Source organism: Protopterus annectens, chromosome 12.part0 (genome assembly GCF_019279795.1).
Source record: "Protopterus annectens isolate FY-2018-M chromosome 12.part0, PAN1.0, whole genome shotgun sequence".
Taxonomy (NCBI): Eukaryota; Metazoa; Chordata; order Ceratodontiformes; family Protopteridae; genus Protopterus; species Protopterus annectens.
The window spans coordinates 1,132,655,926-1,132,682,662 of NC_056746.1; the positions used below are offsets into that span (position 1 = coordinate 1,132,655,926).

Here is a 26,737-nt window from a genome sequence, read left to right on the forward strand (position 1 = left end):
GTCTGACTCTAAACCAGTCATAAGTGATGTCCCACAAGGCTTGGTTCTGGGACCCCTACTGTTCGGCATATATTTCTCAGACATACAGGCAAACACAGGAGGACTATGGCTAAACAAGTCTGCCGATGACTGCAAACTGGGAGCCATAATTGACTCTGCGGCTGACACAGACATCCTTCAAAAAGGCCTTACTGAGACAGACACCTGGTGTCAATGTCATGGCCTCAAGCTAAATGCCAAAAAATGCATAGTCATCCCGTTTGGGAAAAACAAAACACCGACGAATTACCACATAGGCGGCAGCCCCCTTAATACAGAAGAGGTAATAAGAGATCTGGGGACCCAGGTAGATAGTCATCTCTCCTTTGACAATCATATTGCCAAAGTAGTTAGGAAATCCTTCTATGTGGCCCATCTAATTACTAAGGGGTTCGGATCTAGAAATAAAGAGGTTATAGTGCCCCTCTACTCGTCACTCATCAGACCCATCATAGAGTACAATGCCCCATTTGGGATGTACCTCACAAGACAATTCCAACAGCTGGAAAGACCACAAAAGCACCTCACCAAGAGGATTACTGGCCTCAAACATATGTCCTATGCAGCCCGACTGAAAAAACTCTGGCTGTACTCAGTGGCATATCACTTACTCAGAGGTGATCTCTGCCTGACTTACAAAGCCATGTCCAACTCAGAATTGATGGACATGCTCCACCTAAAGAAATCCAAGTCACTGTGAGCCACGAGCTCTAGTGAGCTAAATCTCACCACAACAATAAATAGAACATCAGCAAACAACCAGAACAAATTGCAGTGAGTCCCAGCTCTACTTTCCTTAAAAGTTTATTAAACTCAGTCCAATTTCTCTTATTATTTCTCTAGCGCCTCGGCCACAGCCTTTACAGAGTAAAACATTTGTTACTTCTAAAAATTCACAATATATACAAAAAGATTAATTAGTTCAATTAAACAATTAATTAATTTAAACACATAAATTGAAATATTTAAAATTACAACATTAAATAAGGCTCTGCCAGTTACATTCTTTATTCAATCCATATGGAAACAAAGTACCATATTTCATAATCAAAATTGATTCTTTCTGTCTCAATGTATTTTTCTGACGTTCCATATTATTAAAATGAAGTGGTACATGTTCCAATATAGTGACTTTCATGCAATCTGTATTGCCATGATGTTCAATGTTAAAATGCTCTGCAATGGGACTATTAAATTTCTTATTTTTCACATCTCTAACATGTTCCTTAATTCTATCTGCTAACATTCTCTTAGTTTCACCAATATAGTATTTATTACAAGAACAAAAAATAGTGTATATTATTCCTTTACTTAAACATGAATATTTAGCTCTAGTAGTAAAGTTTTTCTTATTAATTCTCTCCACCTCTGTAACTATATATTTACAGATGGAACAGTTACCACAAGGAAAGGTTCCTATTAAATTAGTATTAATTAGCATGTTAGTTCTAGGTTCTTTGTATATGCTGTGTACCAAAAAATCTTGAAGGCTTTTACCTTTTTTATAGGATACAACTAATTTAGTATTTTTTAAAGAGCTAATTTCTTTTTTAATGAAATTCCAATACTGTTTTATTAATCCATTAATAGTACAAGAAAAGTTAGTATACTTGGTGACAAAAAACATTCTTTCTTCATTTGATCTTTTCTTGTTATATTTATTATTCTTATACTTATTCCCAAATTTATTTATAGAGTTAATATCTTTGAATACTTTATTAAAACTATTCTCAACATCTGATTGATTATACCCTCTAGCTATAAACATATTAGCTGCCTTGAGGGCTTCATCATAAGCCAATTTGATGTCAGTATTCAAACTTTTAATTCTTATAAATTCTCCATACGGAATAGCTGTTAAGGTGTGTATAGGGTGGCAACTACTGCCACACATTTTCCAGCTAATTTCATTAAATTAACTTTTGTGGTCTTTTCAATAAATAGAACATGCTAGTGGGATAGATTCCTGTCACAGAGACTCCCCATGCTTTGGAACAAAATTCCTAACTACATTAGACAGAGCCCCTCACTAACACTCTTCAAGAGAAGCCTTGGCGAGTGGATGGGTAACAGAAAATACACCCCTGGGATCACTTCATTGGCTCTGCTTGACAGAGGCTCAGTTAATTAATCAATGGGGCGGCGAAAGCTGACACACTCTGGCTAGGCTAAAAAATGCCCTCAGGCAGATAGCCTAGTACCTACCTATGAACCTATGAACCTATGCTGTGTAATTTAACTGCAGTACAATGTGAGCAATGCCAACTACTTATAAATGAGTGTAAGATTGCAATTTTTGGACAACTAGCGGCGTTCGCTGATTTCCACTATTTAAGTTCATGTTAAAATACAGAAAGAGACAATTAGTATCTTGAACTGATGATGTTAGCAAACGTAGCTCTCTACAGGGCATGTCTATGAATATTACATTAATGCTGCTACTGACATTGTTAGACTGTTACATCGATCCTGCAGTTTTGTTACAGTCTATAGGTTCATACTAGGCTATCTGCCCGAGGGCATTTATAAGTCTAGCCCATAGTTTTGTGGCTTACGCCACCCCTTTAGTTTGGAGAAACTATGCCCATTATTTTGCTGTGCCTCTGTCGAGCAGTGACACTGAGGTAACCCCTGGGGTGTATCTGCGATCTCCCATCCATTGGTCAAGATTCCTCTTGAACAAGGCCAGCGAGGTGCTCTGCCTCACATAAACCGGGATTTTGTTCCACAGCATAGGGAGTCTTTGGGTGATGAATCTATCCCTCCAGCACGCCCTATTAATAACCGTGTCGAGGTTTAAGTCTCCCACCCTTGTGGCTCTGAGGGATCTAGACTTTTTGAGATGAAGCATGTTCATCAAATCTGGGTTTGACATGGCCTTGTATGTCAGGCATAGGTCACCTCTGAGCAAGCGGTAAGCAACTGAATATAACTGGAGTTCTTTCAGTCGGGCAGCATAAGACAGATTTTTGAGACCCTTTATCCTTTTGGTGAGGAACTTTTGTGGCCTCTCCAGCTGCTGCAAGTGTTGGGTCAGATACATTCCGAATGGGGCATTGTACTCGATCATTGGTCTGATGAGTGATGAGTATAGGGAGACTATGACTTCCCTTGATCTAGATGTGAATCCCTTCATGATAAGGTGGGCAATGTAGAAGGTCTTCCTAACTACTTTAGCAATATGAGTGTCGAATGAAAGGCTACTGTCAACCTGGGTTCCCAGGTCCCTAATAACTTCTTCTGTGTTCAGGGATTGCCACCTATATGGTAGCTAGGGGTAACCTTATTTTTCCCGAAGGGTATGACTATGCATTTCTTGGCATTTAACTTTAGGCCATGGCTCTGGCACCAGTTATCCGTTTCTGTGAGACCCTTCTGAAGGATATCTGTGTTGGATGTGTTTTCAACTACGGCACCCAGTTTGCAGTCATCTGCAAACTTTGTCAGCCATAACCCTCCTGTGTTTGCTTGTACTTCAGAAAAGTAGATGCCAAACAAGAGTGGGCCCAGGACTGAGCCCTGTGGGACACCACTTGTGACAGGCTTTGAGTCTGACATGGCGCCAGCAACTCTGACCCTGTGGGTTCTGTCACTCAGCCAGTTTGCAACCCATCTTGTAATGTATGGGTTTACATTTAAGTTGATGAGTTTTTCAATGATACCCGAGTGAGGTATTGTATCAAAAGCCTTCGCCAGGTCTAGGTAGGCTGTATGGACTGCCTTTCCTCGTCAATGGCCTTGGTGACTGTTTCAAAAAGTCAACCAAGTTTAAAAGGCATGATCTGCCTTTGACAAAGCCAAACTGGGTTGGATCCAAAGTCTGCAAGTTCCATATGTCTTTATTTATGAGATCCATTATGATCCTCTCCATGGCTTTGCAGATAAGGCTTGTCAAGCTAATGGGACGGTAATTTCCAGGGTCGGTGGAGGCACCGCCTTTGTGGAGTGGGACCACAGTCGCTGTCGCCACTCCTGGAGTGTATCCGGAGGTGAGACTAAGATTAAACAGCTGTACTAACTGTGGGTTTAATTCCTCGTTGAGTTCATGGAGCACACAGCCGGGACACCATCAGGTCCCATGGATGCTGTGTTCTTTGCCTTGGAGAGAGCAGTTCTCACCTGGGCGTTAGAGATGTTTGGGGGCTACAATCATTTGGTATAGATATCTCTCCTTTAGGGGGGGAGGGGGGGGGAGTTTGCACTGAACCTGTCAGCCAGTATGTTGGCAATGTCTGTAGGATCAGTAATCTTCACATCATTTTGAACTAATTCTGAGCATATCTGGGAGTTTCCTCCTAGGTTTCTGACATAGCTAAATAATGCCTTATGGTTGTCTTTAGAGTCCTTAGCTATTTTTTTCTCAAAATTAGCTTTGGATGATTTTATGAGAGCTCTTAGCTTTTTACTTATAGTGATCAGCGGTGTCTTACCTTTTAAGGATTTTGCTCTAGCTCTATATTTGGGCACTATGTATATTTGTGGAATGATTTTTTAAGTGCTGTTTTTGACCCTACTGTTTTTTTTTTGCATATTCTGTTTCATGTGTAGCCTACCTTTTCCTTAACAACATAGACTTTGTACTGCCTGGGTAATCTCTAACCTCTACTAGTGGTTTTTGTTCTGTTTTTCTTGGTATCTACTCTATCCATCACCTAACCTCACCTATTTCTTTTTCTAGACTCTTAAGTGCTTTTCCTTCAATTCAGCAAAAGATTTGCTTGCTACAGCAGGACTAGCAGCTAGAGAACTGAGCTCTACAAAGAAGTCCTGACCTCCCAGATGCCTTTCAAAGTTCCCTACTCTCTCAGTTACCCAAAGTAGGTTTATACACTCCAAACAGTAACTATATTTTACATAGACTTACCGTACCACCAGAATGCACCTTTCCCCTCCTAGCTTAACCCACTTAATCAGCAAGAAGAATAGGATGAAGCAGCTAACAGCCAACTCTCTGATATTAGCAAGAAGTTCCAGGGGAAACATCTGCCTGTTGGGCCTCTGGAGAGACCAGGAGCCTCACAGCTAGCCTATATGGTGAAGTGGCAGGGTACTGTGATGCCATATATCACACATTACAGATGGATCCATTGTAATGTCCCCAATGGATCCATTGCTCTCCAACAAGAACTAAAGAATACTGCAAAATCAACTCCACAAGTTGGTGGAGGCCTACCCTGACGTGGGGTTATCTCTTGAGTAGCCTGGTAAGGAGTAATTGGGGGAATTCATGCTGTGCAACCATAGAACTGGGGGGGGGGGGGCTACTGGTTAGCCAGGTAGATAGTATATACAGAGAAAGACAGAGAAAGAGGGAGAAAGATAATGTTATTCCAGAGGACAAAAGCAAGATAGGTAAATTAAATCTTGCCACAGAATTCAAGCCAGGCTCACAGGACAAATGGCAGCCTCACTCACAATAACTTGAGCTGCCCAGCAGTGATACAAGATCTCAGAATCTCTTCCAAATACGCAGAGCCCAGATCATGCATGACATGGAAGCCGAGGATAAAAAATGTAATTATACCTATGATCCCAGCTGGCAGCGAGCACAGATCCTGTAGTGCAAGTGTGATAACAAGTTCTAGAATTGCCAGTTAATGGTCTAGCTGCAGAGTTCTGCATCTGCAGCAAGTAGGTCAGATTACCATCTGAAAGTCCAGGGTATAGAAACAATGTGGAATACAACCAGAGCATTTATAACTATTCTGAAGGTCCGAAGATAGAATATAGCCTCTGATCTGACCTATATTCTCCTCATATGGAACTGAAGAATATGTTGTCTTAATAACAATCAAAACCTGGTTCTTTAGTGTCAGCTCATCATTAGGATAAACATCTAAATCAAGAACATGGGACATCAACTACAGATGGTTATTTCCATAATTAATTAGTGGAGAGAGCAGAAGAACATTCAGCAGCTGGACAGTGACTTGCAGCAACATTGTGTCAGTCTTAAAATGTCTGTGCACCATCTCATCTACCCATGAATGGAATCCAAGCAGACTTTGCCTGCTAAAAAGTCTGGCACACTCTCTAGAGAAAATGAGAGGGAACTGCAATCATCATGATAAGGGTCCATATAATAGGAAAAACCAGTACAGCACGTAAACCATGAATAACTGATGTCACAGAATTACTAGGTATGTCTGCTAATAATACACATTTTATTATTGTGGTTATATGCTTATTTCAACAAAAGATTCAACTCAATCAAACATCTTTTGCTACATAACAACTATATCACGTGTGTTTTCTCTGTACTTCTCAACTAACCTTGTGAAAATTATGTGCTATAGCCTATACAATATTAGGAAGATATTCAAATGTTGCACTTACCTGTTGTCCTGCAAAGCTCACTTGAATGTAAGGATCAATGAAAATTTTCTTATCCCCTATGATTTTAGCAAAACTGCCCATGATACCAGAGCTCATAGTAGGCAGACCCTCTCCCTTGTAAATTTTGACTGTGAACCTTGCCCAGGGTCTCTCCGCTGGAACCTGTTTTGGGAGCAGCAAATTCCTAGAGAAAGATAAAGAGAGAAAACAACTATCACAACAAAGGACAGTATTAATTCTAAACAGAAACAGGAAATAATATTTTAAAAAGATAGATATCTTTACATTATGATGTACTGCTTTGTGATTGTGAGGTAATTCATAGTTTGTATTAATTAGCAGAATCCATGCAAGTGAACAGACAGGAAAATAAGCTAGACAGTTACTACTCCAAACTATGGTGGTACTTTATTCTCTAAAATATTATACATCTCAGAACAGAAATACCTCATGCGCAGCTAGACAAGCGTGAACATATATGTGTTTCACAATATAGATTGATTTGTCTGTTGTTCAACAGCTGCAATGTCAACCACTTATGATCGACAAAACAGCTGACTGAAGACTTTATGCAAGATCATTCTTATAGCAGAATATACCCGTTCACTGCTATTGTGCAGTCTCAGAGTTGGTACACATAATAAGGAGGTGTGTGGATGTCTTGGACCATACATGTCTGCATATCGATATTTTGGTTTTGGTCATTTTGAGTCAATATTCAGTGTGATAATGCTTTGTAGCATCGATTGTCTTACTTATACCTAATCATAAAATTGACGTTCCGTGAAACTACTTGATTCTAAAATGAATAGTCCACACCAAGCATCATCAGCTATAACAAGCAAGTGCATTTCTGTAGGGAGACAAGTACCCACTGTACCTCCAACACCCTACATCTCTAAATATACTAACTCTGATACTGCAAAACAATGAGCATACAGAGAAATTTAGTTTTTCCCTGTTGTTTTGTGATCTTGTTCTATTACCTTGCAATTTGTCAGAAAAAAAAACATGGGAATCAGTGAAACTAGTTTGACAGTTCTTATTTTATCACAACAGGGTTTGACAAATCAGCAAGGAATCCCACATCTATATTTGTGGGTATCTATGTGTTATATGTATATATGTATATTTATATTTAAATAAATATACAGAGAGAGAGATATACACACACACACACACACACACACACACACACACACACACACACACACACACACACACACACACACACACACACACACACAGTTTGGAGTAGCAACTGTCTAGCTTATTTTCGTGTGTGTGCATCTATATATACACATATATATATATATATATATATATATATATATATATATATATATATATATATATATATATATATATATATATATATATATATATATATATATATACACACACACACACACACACACACACACACACACACACACATATCTATCTATATCTAATATATATATATATATATATATATATATATATATATATATATATATATATACATACATATGGCTCTACTAAATAAGATCAACAGATCCAAAAGTCGGCACGCCTAACATTAACAAAAAAAAAACTGTGAAAATGCCAATGTCAGCACACCTACACACATGCTCTAAGGACATATCTCAGTGCATGCAAAAATAAAACAAAAAAAATACTTTTAAGTAGGAGGCAAGCCCCCCTATATATATATATATATATATATATATATATATATATATATATATATACATACATATATATATATATATATATATATGTATATATATTAACACTATGATCGCAAAATATTGAGAAAAGAGCATTTTCCCAGCCCTGAGAATTGTGTGATCTCACAAACCTGTGGGCCATCTGTTTAATAAACCAAATTTTGTTGACTATAAGCAAATTCAACCATAACACACACACACACACACACACACACACACACACACACACACACACACACACTCACTCACTCACACACACACACACACACACACACACACACACACACACACACACACACACACGTGCGCGCACACACTCACACACACACACGCACGCACGCAAGCGCACACACACACACACACACACACACACACACACACACACACACACACACACACACACAAAAGTATATATCAGTAGGACGGTAGGCTGTGGAAAATCAATTTGCAGAAATATCATAAGTTCATAGATGAATACTAGGGTCTATATTATATATTCGAACTTTCTAAACTTCGAATCCCATATGTTCGACAACATATAATCGAAGTTTAAAAATTCGAATATATAATAAAAAAAAATGTACCTTAACGGTGCAGGCAGGGGGGCACTCCTGCACCCCCCACACCCCCCTACTTAAATATACCAACTCCGAGATCGCACTTCAGTGCAGAAAAGGGAAATTCTCCTATTCGCCTTTACGTTTAACCTTTGAACATATGGTGTCGACCACATGCTATTCGAAATTTCAAGTGTTCCTGGTTCTGATAAGAACCCAAATACTAGGCTAACTGCCCTGAAGGACCATTTTAAGCATAGCCAATAATCCAAGGTTAGAATCAAACCCTGTACTTTGTGTTGTTAAGGTGAAAACCTTAACTGCTATGCCAAACCCACCAACCTTAGTTATCACTTCACTGGATTTGAACCAGGCATCAGCTGTTTTGTTTCTTTAAGCCCACTACACTTACACCTTGTGCCACAGAGAAAGTTGAAATTAATCCAAGTACTTGTTGGGAAATAGAACCCACAGCCTTCTGCACCTGTGGTGAGTGTAGCATCTGTTGAGCTACTGAGACCTTATATAATTTCAGTTGGCCGTTTCTGTGGCTTTGCTATTTTCAGCACTGTGGTAGAAAGTTACAGGTCGGGTTCAGTTAAGTATGCGATTTTGTGGACATTATGGTTAGGGCACGGGTTAGGTGAGTTAGAGTTAGGGCGCAGTTGAGGTGAGTGTGCGATAGTGACAGACATTAGGGTTAGGGCGGGGTAGGTGAGTTAGGATTAGGGCACAGGTCAGGTGAGTGTGCGATAGTGATGGACCTTAGGGTTAGGGTTTGGGTTAAGGTAAGTGGATAGATAGTAGTGTATGTAGAGTTTAGTGTAGGGTAGATGTAGGATTTTAAGTGTATGAGTGTGGATTGCTGTTTTTTTGGTGTGCTTGTGTTGTGTGTGTGTTTCTCAGAACAGCAATTTTTTCCCCAGGGAAAAAATTTGCTGTTCCGGGTGTTCAAGATTTTAAACTTTCGCTTAAAAGGGAGAGATGAATTAGCGTTCGCTTTTCTAAACTTTCACTAATTCATTATAGACTCATATGTATGTATGTATGTATATATATATATATATATATATATATATATATATATATATATATATATGGGTCCCTATCAAATGATAGAAAGCTCATTTGATAGAAAACATTTCACTGACACCATATAAGATAGAAAGCTCAAAACAGTGAAAACTCATTTGACTGAAATTCAAAACACTGAAAATGCTATATGCCCTTTTCCCCACGGTAGTGCAATCCTGGAGTTAGTATATATAGTTGGGGGTGTGTGGGGCGTAGCCCCCCCACATAGTTTATGTAAATATTGTTTTCTCCAAACATTTATTCATTGTAGTTATAAGTATCCATGTGTAGGGTTTAAAATGTATGAAGTACATGGGGGCTATGCCCCCCACACCCCCCATTGTGGGGGGGACTCCCATAACTGTATATACAAACTCCAGGATCGCACTACGGTGGGGAAAAGGGCATATAGCATTTTCAGTGTTTTTGAGTTTCAGTCAAATGAGTTTTCAGTGTTTTGAGCTTTCTATGTTTTGGTTTCAGCCAAATTATTTTCCATCAAATGAGTTTTCTATCATTTGATAGGGACCCATATATATATATATATATATATATATATATATATATATATATATATATATATATATATATATATATATATATAGATACACACACACAGGTAATGGTGCTAGACAGGGTTTGTACTTTTATATCATATATAAAACTGACTACTAAAGCTTGCTTTGAGGGCACCTGCTCTGTAAAACTGGGCTCCTGGTAGTCTTCCACATGAGCTAATTATATCTTTCCCAGTTAATTAATAGTTGATAGATACAGTGAGTAAAGTTCACATGATATAGATTTCTGCAAATAACAAAAACAGTTATGTTTTAATCCATAATCTGCTATTTTTTCACACTGGGAAATGAATAATTTATTTTTCCATTTATAAAACTGCTTCGTGTCTATGTGACTGCATATCACATTCCATAGATAAGTGAAAATTATGGGAGGACACTAGATCTGTAAAACAAAAAAGCTATTATTTTTTGCAGTGTGAGAACTATGTTTTACTTTTCTCCCAGATGACTGATGAAGTATGTGACTAAACAGCATGCAACACTGACTTATGGATTTGCTTTCATTACTTTATTATGTAGTAGCGTTGTCGCCTCACAGTAAGACGTTGTCCTGTTCAATTCTCAGCTAGAGCGTCTTCTGTGTGGAGACATGCGTGAATGGGCGTACCTTCATTGAAGTTTGTGCATCAGAGCCGGCAACTCGGCACATAAAAATCTACTGCCAATCATTAGCGGACCGGAGTTCCACTGTGGCGACCCCTAACCGGGAAAAGCCAAAAGACATAACAACAACTTTATTATCCTAGTGACCACTAGCCCACTGTTCTCCCCAGTGGGGAAATGCATAATTACATTTTGTACAAACAATGTTGTTTGATAAGTTTAATTGCTTATTACTTACCAAAGACTATTGGAAACTTGAGAGTGTATTTACTCTAAACCAAGAATTCTGTTATTCCTCTCAGTGGAGAAGAGGTCTGTTTTATGTTATTTTTCCCCCACTGATATGATGCCTGAAAGTACCAGCAATTAATGACATAACACAATCACGGACATTACTAGAAAGATAGCTGTAAAGCATAAACCTACTGTCTTTCTAGTTTTCAAATGTATACATGTTATTTTGTTTACACTGAGAGGTAGCTGACAATTTGATGATTATGTAACAAATACTGAAGACTATTAGAAATTACAGGCAGGTGACTTATCTCTAAAAAACAAGAAAGCCTTTGTAGTGCATGGAGGGCACTGATTACATTCCAATATTCAGAAAAAGACAAACCAGTTAAACTCCAGAATAGCACGTGACCCGACCTTAACAAATGTTAGGCATCCTCTGCAAAAGTTGTTAAGGTTGGGTCCCACACTAGGCAGTAAAATCTGCCTGTAGTGACTAGCAAATGACAGCAGCAGAATGAACACTTCTTTCTGTCTGCAGTCTATACCCTTAAAAAATTAAAAGAGAGTTACTAGAATAACAGCATGTGTATTTGCTTGCATAACTGGAAGAATGCGAACTCTGAAACTCAAATCTTTTTACTTGTCCCACTTATATAGTCGCTTGACAGAATCGTTGCCTAAAGATCAGATACCACAGACTTCTTAAAACTACTTGGTAAGATATTAATCTGTAATTTATGAACTTGTTACTCTGCAGGAATGAAGTATATATTTAACTGTTTCATTGAGAAAGCTGAATGACAATCTTGGTGACTGCATACTACAGACAGACAGAAATTGCTGTAGCAGGAAAGCTGTTATTTTTCATACTGGGGATTCCTTATTCTTTATTTTCCATGGAAATGTGTGCGTGAGAGAGTCAGTCTGAAGGTCATGTATCACAGATTTCTGGAAATTACTGAGAAATCATTTATTCTGTAAACTACAGGTCTGATATATTTCCACTGTGGTGATATATTCTTATTTTCTTGAATAATTATTGTTTAAAAACAAAACTAAAATGAAATAGCAGGAGTCAGCTTTGCACAGTGGTATCCACAAAAAATGCATTTCAGAATAATTTTACAGTTGCTTTGTTGCACAGGAAATATTTGGAGATACTGACTCTTGTGATGATATGATTAGTGAATCATTATTTGTGTCATCTATTACATGTGATTTGCCTGATGCAGGTTACACATAAGGGACAGTCATAGGAATTTAATCCCCACTTCTTACTTTAGCTAAGCATAGGCCATAGCTAGGGTAAGTCATCATCTCATGTCATGACAGGCCTTCATGTATAAACAGTTATTCAGCTGTGTACTGTCAAGTACGAATGCAGACACTCAAAGGTATCTGTATGATGCTGTGCACAAGCCAGAGGCAATAGTTATTTAAATCCCTTAGATCATGGAAAACAGCAAGAGGAGGATACAGCAAACTTCAAACTGGGAGCAGCTCAGCATCAGCAAGAGTTTTCCTACATGGACATGGTTCATCAAAGAACCAGAGAAACACAAAGCAAAGTATTTGGTGTCCCTACATGGACATGGCTCATCAAAGAACCAGAGAAACACAAAGCAAAATATCTGGTGTCCCTACAAGGACATGGCTCATCAAAGAACCAAAGAAACACAAAGCAAAGTATTTGGTGCGAGGCTGAAAATTAGACAGACTCCTCAGGATCATTGACAATTCTGGATGTAACATTAAACTGCTAGGTTCTCCATCACTGTTGGAGTGTTTCACGATATTCCTGATGAGACTGAAATGAATGATGTTGAAGTCATCAAGGCATACACACTATGTTCATGTTCTGCTGAGTATTTCTACTTAATTACAACATGTTGGGTCCACTATCAACATAAAATACTTCCTACAGAGAGATACTGTTACCAAAACTGACTCTTATCACAAGATTCTTAACACAAGATAAGGTTAATGGCAGTATAACAGAGCTGGTAACTTTGCAAAAGAATAATGACACTGAAAGAACTCCAGTATCAAAGAATGACAGTTGTATTATGAAACAGTGTCTGGAAATAATACGCTACAACGGCCATCTTGTCTCCACTTAATAAAGTAATCAGCCAAGAAGAACAAGCATCTGTGCACCTTTATTTTTCCATTTTCTAATTACCTAGTTAGTACCTAAAAAGTATTACATCAAACTTTTTTCTTTGTCGTTTTTTTTTTACTTTCCTCATTTTACATACTCCCAAGAGATTCAGAAAGACCACCAGCACTAGAGGTAAGAGCTGCAGTAAAAGGGGTCTGTTTACATGATGCAGTCATTTGCAATTCAGATACATGTTAGCTGCAATGAGGAAAGACCTCATTATCGGCTAATTTGCATGTTACCACTTTCCAGTGGTAAATAACTCTGTTGGCCCATGCATCACATTGGCACAAAGTTCTCCCTATTCACTCTACCACACACATAAACAAACATTAAACACACACATAAACACCACTTACTTCTTACCAATCCCTGAGATGATAGAACACCCCCAATGACAGTGTATGTTTTGTCCCTGCCCGCCCTCCCTCCCAAATCTCAAATCCTTAAAGTCAGTCAGTCGATAAGGACCAATGTTAAGAGTTTCATTTTAATTAGTGTGTGTACAGTGCAAAGTGATAATAGACCTCTTTTTCCACTTACTTTTTAATTCAGATGCAGTAATGGTTTAAATATTCTACCTGGTGATGTCTAATGGCCCTCCCAACTGTGTACTGAGACCTTCCCATGGACATCCATATCAACTGCCTGTCTCTGATTTTACAGAATGCATACCTCTTAATTTCTTAACTCAAGAATTCCAGACAAAGGCAAAACTAATAGGGGGACAAAGGACAAAAAATAGGGATCCACATCTTCCAAGCTGAAAAAGTGTCTTTAATGCATAATATGTAGAATACCCTTGGGGTCAAGTGTTCTCCTCTGACCTAATATTGCAAGATTTGCTCATTAGTCTGGGGGAGTGTGATGCTGTGGCAGCTATATTTATATATATATATATATATATATATATATATATATATATATATATATATATATATAAATATATACACACACACACACACACACACACACACACACACACACACACACACACACACATTCATGCATATACACGCAGCCCTCACCACTCACTTGCACTCATTTCCTCCCATTGAGCCATTCATCAACACAAACACACCAACACGCACACACACAAACACACACCCTACCTGTCCCATAACTGACACCCCCTTACTGTGACTTCTCAGTCAGACACATAGTCACACATATATTCACACATGCAGCCCCATACATACATAAACACAGGCACACAGACACACACACACACACACACACACACACACACACACACACACACACACACACCCTACCTGTCCCATAACTGCCCCCCCCTACTGTGACTTCTCAATCAGACACAGTCACACCTATACTCACACATGCAGCCCCATACAATATATAAACACACACACACACACACACACACACACACACACACACACACACACACACACACACACACATACATGCGCTCGTTCGTATGCACACACACATGCACTGACATACACACACAAAATACCTGTCTGCTAAAGTCCCTGGCACTTACTTCTACCTCGATGGATGATAATAAACGTTTAGCTGTGTTCATTAACATGAGTGACCATGAGCAATCCTCATAATTTGCACAGCCACATGATTCTCTGAATCACTCATTTGCATAAATGCCTTGTTGTAGACATTTCTTGAGACAGCACATGCCTAATTAGCATATGCTTCTCCCTCAGAATGCCTTATTGGGAGGGTGGCGTAATGGTTAAGGTGTTTGCCTTGCAAGCACAAGGTGCAGGGTTCGAGTCTCACAAGGGATAATTGGCTAGGCTTAAAATGGCTCGCAAGGGCAGTTAGCTTAGTACTAATCTATGAACCTATGAACCTATAAGAGGGACAGTCCAACTTGGTGCTGAATGTTTTTCTGCCAAAGTACAGCAGCAGGAATACATCTGAATTAGTAAGAGTCACCATGACGTGTACACTAGGTGCCTTTCTGAGTTACACACACTATTTCTGTTCTCTTCTACCACAAGGATTCTTTCACTGCTATTCACCAAACTGATACAATCAATCCAAAAACCTAGCCTAAAGCATGAAATGATCTAAAGGCAAATGTTCCCTATTCTACACAGGAGCCAAGATAATGAAGGGGTGCATTGCAATTCAGTATGGGTGACATACTGCTAGCCAGGGCATTATATCTTAATTCTCTACTTTGTCAGGGTTTTTGCAGCAGGGCATGGAGCGCACCTTTTCAGCACTATCTGAATAATGGTATGGTAGCATCATGGAACTGAGGGATAAAGCCCTGACCATAGCCTGGGGAACCCAGGATCAATTAACGTCTGAAGCATCTGAGGTGTTGCAAAGGGGCAACGATGCAGAGGCAGGGGCTCACTCACATGCAGCTCACAATAGATTTACAGCAAGGACTAGCACACACAGGGGGTTATATTCCAAAGGAGGTAGGGATATTGGCTGAGTTACCTCTGATGCAGAGTGATACACCAAAGCACTTCATTGTACATCCATCCTAGGACATCATAGGTGAGTTTGTGTGGGGGGAAGGGGAAGATAGGCAATAAAACAATACAACATGCCTGACAGCAGTATGACAATGCCCCAGGATCCCTGATCTCCTCAGCAGCCACAGACAAGAGTCAAGGTTCACCCGGAGAAGGTGGGATCATTAGACCCAGTGAAGTAGAAAATCTACAGGAAACTGGAGCCAAAAATAACACCTGAATAAAGGTTCAGGTAATGGACAAGGTTCTGGGTACTAATCCTAGCCCACTATCTTATCCATTAATTGTTAAACTACAGCAGAAGGTCAGCTAAGTAAAAAAAAAACACTTCCACATTTAGTTTACAATAAACTTCTTAACAATATTACAAACATAAGAAAACATGAACAGAACCAGAAATATGACTAAAGTGTATTATATATGTTCAATATGCATTTGTTAGTGTCAAACCTGTACTTGAGCCAAACTGTATAAATACTGGTAAAAGATGTATGATTAATAAATATGAAAGTATGAGATAACATCTGTGCATTCAATATCTTATGTTAATGAACATCTATGAGTAATGAGTAACATGCTTCCATTTTTATCCAGTTTTTCACTTTTCTGCTTATGTTTGGTATGAAATGTACTGCTTATTAAAGCTAAGCTAGTAAAGCTAACCACTGAACAGAAACATATCCTACTTGGAAACTATGCTGCTATTTTGTTAACATGATACAACTAGGAAAACTATTGCATTCTGGATGCAAAATTTTATAGTTTCTAAATACGCATTGAATGAAACATTGCAGCTTTGCAGTTTAATTGTTTTATTTTGGAAGCAATGTTTGCTGTTCAGTTTACTATCACAAATAAGAGCTGACCTGACTTGTGTGAATGACTGCAATATCACAGTGGTTGGTATTATGTTACATGAAATAATGCTAATTACTATTCCTTTTTGATCCCCTCAGACCTTATTGTTACCAGCTTGATGCCGATTACCCAACATTCAAGCCGGGTCTACCAGCTACTCCCCAACCCTCCCCAGACATACTCCATTTTTTTGGGTCCCATCATGGATCCTGAATATGTCCTGGGGGCTTAGCTTGGCTGTGCTTCCATCAGGTGTATTTCTTATGACCTACCCACTTCTCTTTCCCCACTCACCAAGTCACCATGCTTGTTGTTTACATCCAAGGGCATCTCCCCTCTTTGGACCACACAACCCTTACAGACCATATCGACAGCATCCTCCCTTCTGGGATGGACAAATTCCTCCCTTCCCTGCCACTCCATCAGTTGCCCCTCAGTCTCTTTGGAACTTACTATTGATCTAAAAGTTGGGTTGTTGATGGATTTATGAATGTTTGCTATTTTACAAAAGTCTGGTAAAATAGGAATTTTCAATGTCAAAGAAAGTATATAAATCTACAGAAATCCTATTGATATGTAGTAGTTTAAACAGCTCAATGTCTGTTTATTTATATGCACTGTTAGCATCCTACCATGACACTTCACACAATTAGTGGCACATATTTGCAGAAAGGACTAGTAGACTACATTAGTGAAAACTAATAGCTAATTGTATATGCAGCAAAGGGTTTCTCTTATTTTTGCATGATTATATGTACCATACTAGGAATTATTTGTGTGTGGCTGTAGAAAATGGACACCAAAGTGTAGACATTTGCATTGCTGCTTTTTGAAACCTTCATGTTGATTCTCAAAAATAACTTCATAAGGGACATATAAACAACTTCAGCACTCTTACTGCATGAAAAAAGGTACTGAAGTTAAAATGCAGAATATTTGAATCATAACTATTGAAATGAGAAAGTTAAGAATGTGCACCTATATTTTACAACATAGACTTGTAATTTTTAGCTCTTCTCATTAGTAAAACCAGCATACTCACACAGCTCTTCTATTGTAGCCCCTCATATTTGCTATATATGTTTTGATGGGATCCGGACACATGCTCGACTAGCATATGTCCAAATCACAAAACATCGAACACATATACACGAAAGCACTTAACATTGACAAGCGCTTCCGTGTATGTGTGCCTGTTTCGTAGATCAGACTACAGTGCGGATAAGGGAAAATTCCCTTTTCTCCACTGTAGTGGGATCTTGGAGTGAGAATAATAAAGTAGGGGGGTATGGGGGTGCAAAGCCCCCCTGCAGAAACGTAGATTTTTAGATTTTGTTTTGAACTACACATACTCGGAAGCGCTTTTTGATGTTAAGCACTTTCGTGTATGTGTGTTCGATGTTTTGTGATTTGGGCATATGCTAGTCGAGCATGTGTCCTAGACCCATTTTCAAAATGTTAAACTGAAACATATCAATTTGGATTTCTGAATTTTTTTCCAGCATGAAGAAGTTCATGGACTTGTGTATAATGAGGAAAGTTACAAAAGTGTATGCATGGTAAATGTTCTCAAAATGTCTGGAAATCCATTCATTCATTCATTTATTCCCCAGTACTCTGATGTTCCCATTTCATTGCTCTGGGGGAGTTGCAGCCTGTTCTTGAATTCAAGGGATGCAAGGCAGAAAAAACTAATGCTGTATAGGTTGCCAGTCAATCACCAGAAGTGTGCACACACACACACACACACACACACACACACACACACAATGCAAAGATCAGCAATTTCACATAAGGCATGTCTTTGGGATGTAGGAGGACACCAAAGCACCTGAAAAATTTATGAATCTTTCAGCTTAATTTAACTGTAACAAACACACAGATAAAATACCATTAGTCTACCTGAAGATAATTATGAGACAATGACAAATTACATATTTTGTTTTCACATTATGTTGAGATTTAATTCTGAGAAACAAAGAAACTAAGCTCATACTGAAATGGCTGCAAATGCATACATACCTTTCAATATCTTCATTTTGGCTGTTTGATGAGGTAGATGGAGGTCCTATGGTATCACCTTTTCCTACCACACTTATTGTTGCTTTGACGTAACCTTTTATTCCACCTCTTGTATCTTTGGGATCAGTAAGGACAGCCCATTTCTGAAAGAACATGTGATCTAAAATAAAATTTGGACAAAGTCTAAGATTAGAATAAAGAATATGATGTGAGTACAGGTAACTGTTATTCCTCAATCTTTAGCACTAAGCAGTATGTTGTAACTCAAGGACACTAGAATATTTCAAATTATGTACAGAAGGTCACACTTGCTCTCTTCTTTCTTGCCGACAGCCCTCTAAAATGTCAGCCATTTCTTTTTTTCCATGCTTGTCCTTTATGCAGTGGGCCTTCAGACTTGGGATTAAGCAGTCAACAGCTGAATAAATTGCTCTGCAACAGTGCTCACCTGATGACCAGTAACCCTTATGATTAGTAACGAAAGGTGTGAAAATCAGTTGGACAGCATTCTGGTGTAAAATGGTAGCTACAGTGTCTCTCCAGGTGCGCTTTGTACACATCAGTAGAGCAGCCTTTATCATAATGATACACAATGCTAGAGTGTCTCTCCAAGTATGTATTCTACACATCAGTAGAGCAGCCTTTATTACAATGATGCACAATGCTACAGTGTCTCTCCAGGTATACATTCTACACATCAGTAGAGCAGCCTTTATCATAATGATACACAAATCTAGAGTGTCTCTCCAGGTATGCAGTCTACACATCAGTAGAGCAGCCTTTATCATAATGATACACAATGCAAGAGTGTCTCTCCAGGTGTGCATTCTACACATCAGTAGAGCAGCCTTTACCATAATGATACACAATGCTAGAGTGTCTCTGCAGGTATGCATTCTACATATCAGTAGAGCAGCCTTTACCATAATGATACACAATGCTAGAGTGTCTCTCCAGGTGTGCATTGTACACATCAGTAGAGCAGCCTTTATCATAATGATACACAATGCTAGAGTGTCTCTCCAAGTATGTATTCTACACATCAGTAGAGCAGCCTTTATTACAATGATGCACAATGCTACAGTGTCTCTCCAGGTATGCATTCTACACATCAGTAGAGCAGCCTTTATCATAATGATACACAAATCTAGAGTGTCTCTCCAGGTATGCAGTCTACACATCAGTAGAGCAGCCTTTATCATAATGATACACAATGCAAGAGTGTCTCTCCAGGTGTGCATTCTACACATCAGTAGAGCAGCCTTTACCATAATGATAACAATGCTAGAGTGTCTCTCCAGGTGTGCATTCTACACATCAGTAGAGCAGCCTTTACCATAATGATACACAATGCTAGAGTGTCTCTCCAGGTATGCATTCTACACATCAGTAGAGCAGCCTTTATAATAATGATACACAATGGTAGACTGTCTCCCCAGGTGTGCATTCTACACATCAGTAGAGCAGCCTTTACCATAATGATACACAATGCTAGACTGTCTCTCCAGGTGTGCATTCTACACATCAGCAGAGCAGCATTTACCATAATGATACACAATGCTAGAGTGTCTCTCCAGGTATGCATTCTACACATCAGTAGAGCAGCCTTTATCACAATGATACACAATGCTAGAGTGTCTCTCCAGGTATGCATTCTACACATCAGTAGAGCAGCCTTTACCATAATGATACACAATGCTAGAGTGTCTCTCCAGGTATGCATTCTACACATCAGTAGAGCAGCCTTTATAATAATGATACACAATGCTAGAGTGTCTCTCCAGGTATGCATTCTACACATCAGTAGAGCAGCCTTTATAATAATGATACACAATGCTAGAGTGTCTCTCCAGGTGTGCATTCTACACATCAGTAGAGCAGCCTTTATCACAATGATACACAATATGCAGAGTGTCAGAATATTACTAGGGACATAAAACACTGTTTTTTATTTCAAATGACCAGAATATATCAAACTTTTGCTTCATATCCTCATCACAAGAATGTGGTTTACACTAGTTTGTTATTTTTAACTGTGGCGGTTTGTAGTTCCCAGGGTAGCTAAAATTGCTGAGGAATTAACTTTTCAGTTACCTTAAAGAAAAGCCCATAATGGCAAGGTTATAACAGCACCAAAAATGCAACAAATTAATTTCCCAAATACTTAAACGAAACACCATTGCTGGAACATGCAATAAGGCCAAAATGCAGAATTATTTAATCAGATGTAGTCATCTATGGCTTACAATCTAGATTGTGCACCGTATAAATAAATTGTACTTGTCTAATGTTTATACTCAGTCACCATCAGAATCAGCTATGATAAAGCTGAAGTGAGCAAAAATTTAGGAGAAGGAAAGCCAAGCGCCTGAAACTTTCTACACCAGCTGGTCATTGGGATAGTTGCAATGCAAAATTCCAACTACAACGTGAAGAGCACATTCATAAGAAAGCTGATGGAAAAGATTGCATCTTTAAAAAATGTATTCACGTTATGTGCTTCTAGTTTTGTAAAATAACCCCGCCCCCATACATTTCAAAACAGCAAAGTGCTTAGAAATATTATTCTGAATGGCTACAGTATCTAAGACACAGTCCACTACACTGTTCTGTAGCAACTCTGTAATAATGGATGTTCATATAGTTGTTATATCTCCTGACAAAAGACAATGTGGACTCATAAGACAAATATGGATGGCACATCATACTCGTCATCATTACTCATATGACAAATATGGATGGTATGTCATTCTTGCCATCATCACCCATATGACAAATATGGATGGCCTGTCATACTTGTCATCATCAAAGTGAGGCTTATGAACTTAATTTAGAGAAAGCCATCTTCACAACTACAGACTCCTTTTACAATCTGCAAGAAAACTATGCTTTCCAGTTGGTAGATTCAACAGACTGCATGATTGTGTGTGTGTGTGTGTGTGTGTGTGTGTGTGTGTGTGTGTGTGTGTGTGTGTGTGTGTGTGTGTGTGTGTGTGTGTGTATCTATGTATTTGCATATCTGCGTATCTGTGGGTGTGCATATGCATGTAGGTGTGTGTGTGTGTTTGTGTGTGTGTCCTTATGTAAATGATTGCTCTAGCTCCCTGAATTTCCTGCAAGAGAGGTAATGCAAATGCACTTTCTCTCAAAATACAGCAACCTTTGAACTGGTTCTACTACAAATCTGATGCAGAAAATAGTTTATGCATGCAGTGATAGAGGGTCCTGTGCTTTGTTTTATTAAGCTAATAAAAGCAGTTTTCTTCCAAAAATACTTCTTTCAGTACATTACTTTTACCTGAATAAGGGTTATGCTATGAATAATTGACTTCCACAATGTTGAAAGATAATCCCAATAACAGAAAAGGGTGAAAGAAATGAACTGTGCACATTTCTACAGGGGGCAACCCCCTAAACCCCCAATGTATACTAAAACCAAAAGATTTTGCAAACTAACCAACTAGCCAAAGATTGCTCAAATACTACTTTTGTACAAGCTACAAAAATTACTATATTATTTTTGATAAACTGAGAGGTGTATGCAAAACAGTTTTCAAAGTATCTCATGTGCACAGAAGTGTAAGTCGAGACATATGTATCACCACTGTTGTACCTCTTAACTGCAGGAGTACTTTTGATTGAGTGTAAAATTGTTGTTGGACAAACAGAATTCTAATATTTTAGTAAAAATGCATATGTGGCCCCCTCCCTAAAATCATCTCACTGCTTCTACACCCCAACTCCTTCAAATATTAGTGTACAAAGATTGCATGTCTATAATTATCCAATAATAATTTAATTGCCACACCAAATGTTTGACTGCATTTAACAATTCTTAAGATCATACCACAGTGGAGGAAATAGCAAAGCCCCAAAAACGGTCCACCAATTTTTTTTTCCCTGGGAAAAAAATCGGTGTGCCTTGGCTTCACTATTTTTGTATTTCAGACTTTTGGGTTTGATATTACAATGTTCAAACTTCTACAAGTTTGACGTTGTAATTTAGAACTGAACATTACTATCCTTACCAATTTTTGGAATTGTATACATCACAGGGTGCTGAGGTCTTTTAATCTGTAACTTCTCCAAATTCTTTTTTTAAAAAATAACACTCAAACCTTTTCAAAAATATCAAATAATTTTCCATTGTACTCATTCAAAGAGTATCTGGTCAAAGTTACATATTCATCTGTGTAACAGATGTCACACCTTTTCAAATACTTCATTTTATAAAAAAACCCGCAATCGCTTCCTTTGACTGGTGACTTAAAAATACAGCTATTAGAAATGTTGTGTACTTCTTACAGAGCCAACCATTTATCTTTCAAGATATTAAGTTTCTTAGGTTTTCTAATAAGCTTTTTAAATTCAAGTTTAAATGTAATTATCACTTGTCCAAAATTTTAATACTCTCAACTAATTTCGGGGGGTTGAATTTGTCTCTCACTTTTAAAGCTGGTAAAGACAGATGCCCATAATCCATGCAAACTCCACTTACCTCTGAACTGTACAGATTTCTGCAAAATATCCAGATTTTTGCCTCAAATATTTAGTCTGTTCCTCATAAAATATGTGGTTTTCTGGGAAATCAGACTAAAGTCACTAAATAATGAATAAATAATTACATATATTTGAGTTTCAGACTTTATTTCCTCCAGAAAATGCATGCTAACACAGATACAGTTATTTTAGCAGCTTTCTAAGTTTATAAGAGCAATATTTAAAATCTGTCCCTATTTTTGGGCCTTTGTGCCCCCATTATTTTAGACTTTGTCCAGATTTCTTGCGTTGAGGTTGAGAGGTATGCTCCACTATCATCCTCATTACCTTCTCCCAGTACAACTTCTACCCTTCCACACAAACAATTTAATTTATATTATAAACAGAAATGTTTAACAGGTCCTCATCTAAGGAAACAGGCAAAATATCCTAACAATTTAATTTTTTTCTACTAAAAATCATTTTCAAACATTCATCCTTCTCAGTCTGCTGGTCTGTTTAAATTTTACAGCAGCCTGTATCCTCTATTTGGTGTTACTGCAATTAGTCTTATGTCATCTGAAATAGACTGATTTATCAAATATGCTTTACTTGACTCTTTCATCCATTTTGCCAAAGTGCTTTATCTGGACAATTATCATACTAGATTGTGACTTTCTCTTTTCTTCTCACTCTGCTGGTCTGTTTAGATTTTCCTACAGTCTGTATCCATCTCTTAAGGTTACTATAATTAGTTTTGTGTCATGTCATGATTTTATTATGTGTTAACCACAGTTATGTCTGACACAGATATGGAGAAACTTTATCAGTCTCAATAATGACCCCTGATGTACTTAACTACTTACCCCAGTCACTGCTCTAGCTGCATGTAGACATTGTTTATTTATTTATTTGACATTTGTTTACTGGGATAGTCCAACTGGGTAATATCACCCATTTTCAGTAGAGGCCCAGGGAGAAAAGCTCCACATGTAAAAAAAACATATCTAAACTTAGTTGCACATAGTGTTCCAAACATTACAAACTTGGGAACATATATTGTTACTAACATTATATACACAGTTGCACAGTTGTAATCATGTTGCACAGTTACACAATAGGTTACAGTAATATCAGAAATACACTACTGGGGGGTGTGGCCAAGATGCCAGTCTGATAGCAGCAGAAATCCATAGCTCTGCTTAGATTTTAATATTTTGACAGGAAATATACTTTCATTTTTAGAAAAATCTAACTAAAAGTATACTAAAAGATGGATTAACATAGGCTCTTTATTATTTTCTAAAAATTAATACATAGTCAAGAGAATTTTTTAATTATGTATGTCAAGAAGTTTTCTACTGGAAATTTCAACATGACCAACTTGAAGATCCAACACTAGAAGATTGCAGTGAAGAAATAATTACATCTTATAATAACAAACATCCAAGAACTGTCACTAAAAATGGACAAATTTGAAAACAAAATGGATATTATCAAACAAGAGTGCAGTAAACAACTGGAACTTCTAAATGGAATTGTAAAAAAACAATCTGAACAGATTCTTGCCTTAGAGGAAGCAGTAAATGACCTAGATACTAGAGTGACAGAAAATGAACATCACAATGAATTTCTTCTGAAACAAAACACCAGGCTGATTGAGAAACTGGAAAACCTTGAAAGTAGATCAAGGAGGAATAACATAAGAATATATGGAATTCCTGAGAAAGAAGAGGGTGCTAACATGATGCAATTCCTCAATAAGTGGTTTTCATCAGCACTACACATGCCTGAACCCCTCTATTTTGGAATTGAGAAGGCTCATCAGTCCCTGGCATATCCAGCTTCGTCTCTGAATTCATCTAACCCCAGGTCTACAATAGTTAAGATTTCTTTCCTCACAAGACAAGGACTTAGTGTTGAAATAAACTTGGACTAATTCTCCTATCAAGATGGGTAAAAAAGTTATTTGTTTTGACAATGACTACACCTTTACAGTCATATCCAGAAGAAAGGATTGTGTTCCTCTAATTAAGTACTTGAAAAAAGCCAATATTAAATCTCAAATTCTTTTTCCTGCAAGAATAAAAATCACCTTGCCAGAAGGATTGAAGATCTTTGATTCCCTACAAGAAGCAGTAGAATTTATCCAAAAGAAGAAAATACTGTCGGACATAGAAGAAATGGAATGGTCATCCCAGAGTTTGAAGAGACAAGCAATAAAAAATGGATGGTCTGTGAAGGAAAGAGCAAACAAAACTAAAAAACTAAAGGACAAATGAGTAAATTCCTTCAAATTTTAAATGCTTTGTTTTATGAATCATAATATATTTGATTCTGGAGAATCTCTATACTGTAAGGTAATTTGAATCATCTTTATTATTAACTTTCTCTTTTTCTTTCTATATCTACTTCTTCAAATTACATATAGTACTAAGTATTTAAATAATATTCTCTCTCTTTCTCTCTCTTCTTTCTTCCTATTCCTTTTTGTTACTAATGTTCCTTTTCTCTCTTTTCCCCACTATAAGTACTTTACATTATTTTCCCTTTTAAATAACTACAAATGATATATATCTTCTAATTCTTCAGTAACAGTATAATTTGACTTAATACCAAAGTGCATTTTTTCTAGTGGGTCAGTGTTGGGGTAACAATATGTTTCTGATGGGTCCCCTTTGAAACATCTAAAACCCATAACATCTAATTTCATAACACTGAGACCAGAACTTCTAAAACCCAAAACATATAAAACGCATAACACTGAATTTCATAACATCTAACAGTACAAATCACATGAAAAAAACATCCCCTCCGCATATAACGACATCTAATGACACCAAACTACCAAGCACACGTTTTACTACGTTTCTCTAGGGGGGCTTGATACAGTGGGGTTAGGAAATTAACTTTTTCCCACTGTAGTGCAATCTTGGAGTTGGTCTATTTAATTTACAGGGATGTGGGGGCAGAGTTTCCAGCATGGGGAGAGCAGGGGGGTTTGCCCCCCTGCAGAAACGTAGTAAAAAGTGTGTTTGGTAGTTTGTTGTCATTATTTGTGGAGGAGATGTTATTTTCTTGTGATTTATAGTGTTAGATGTTATGAAATTCGATGTTATGGGTTTTAGATGTTTTGGGTTTTAGATGTTCTGGTCTCAGTGTTATGAAATTAGATGTTATGGGTTTTAGATGTTTCAAAGTAGACTCGTTTCTGATTAGTGTTTTTAATTAGATGTTTTAGACTTTGTTTAGACACATATAAACATCAATACAGTACATTAATGGTGTTTTATAGATGGCTAAATATAAGTTTCATATATATATATATATATATATATATATATATATATATATACTAGGTTCTTTTTTTTTTCCTTTTGGTCTAGTTAATTAGTGGGTAAATGAAATGTTATAAAATGATTTCTGATTTGAGGCAGCTGTTGTTACTTCTAAATAGCTGTTTTTATATGAAAGGATTAATTTTTTCATGATGTTGATGTTTTCTGATGAAACTGGTAGTCTGTGTGACTGTTCTCAATGTGGAGATTCATGACATGCACTGACAAGGCAGCTTGAGTGTTTTTTTTTTTTGTTGCTGCTT

At 37.7% G+C, this 26,737-nt stretch overlaps 1 protein-coding gene across 1 annotated transcript in view; it reads right to left on the bottom strand.

Annotated features, from left to right (window-relative positions):
- LOC122817026 (fer-1-like protein 4) overlaps positions 1-26,737 on the bottom strand; it is a 1,119,105-nt gene that overhangs the window by 713,403 nt on the left and 378,965 nt on the right. The window contains exons 12-13 of the mRNA XM_044090141.1: positions 18,658-18,817; positions 6,376-6,559 (exon numbers count right to left, since the gene is read on the bottom strand). Of these exons, the coding sequence (XP_043946076.1) occupies positions 6,376-6,559; positions 18,658-18,817 (344 nt within the window). The remainder of the gene's footprint in view (positions 1-6,375; positions 6,560-18,657; positions 18,818-26,737) is intronic.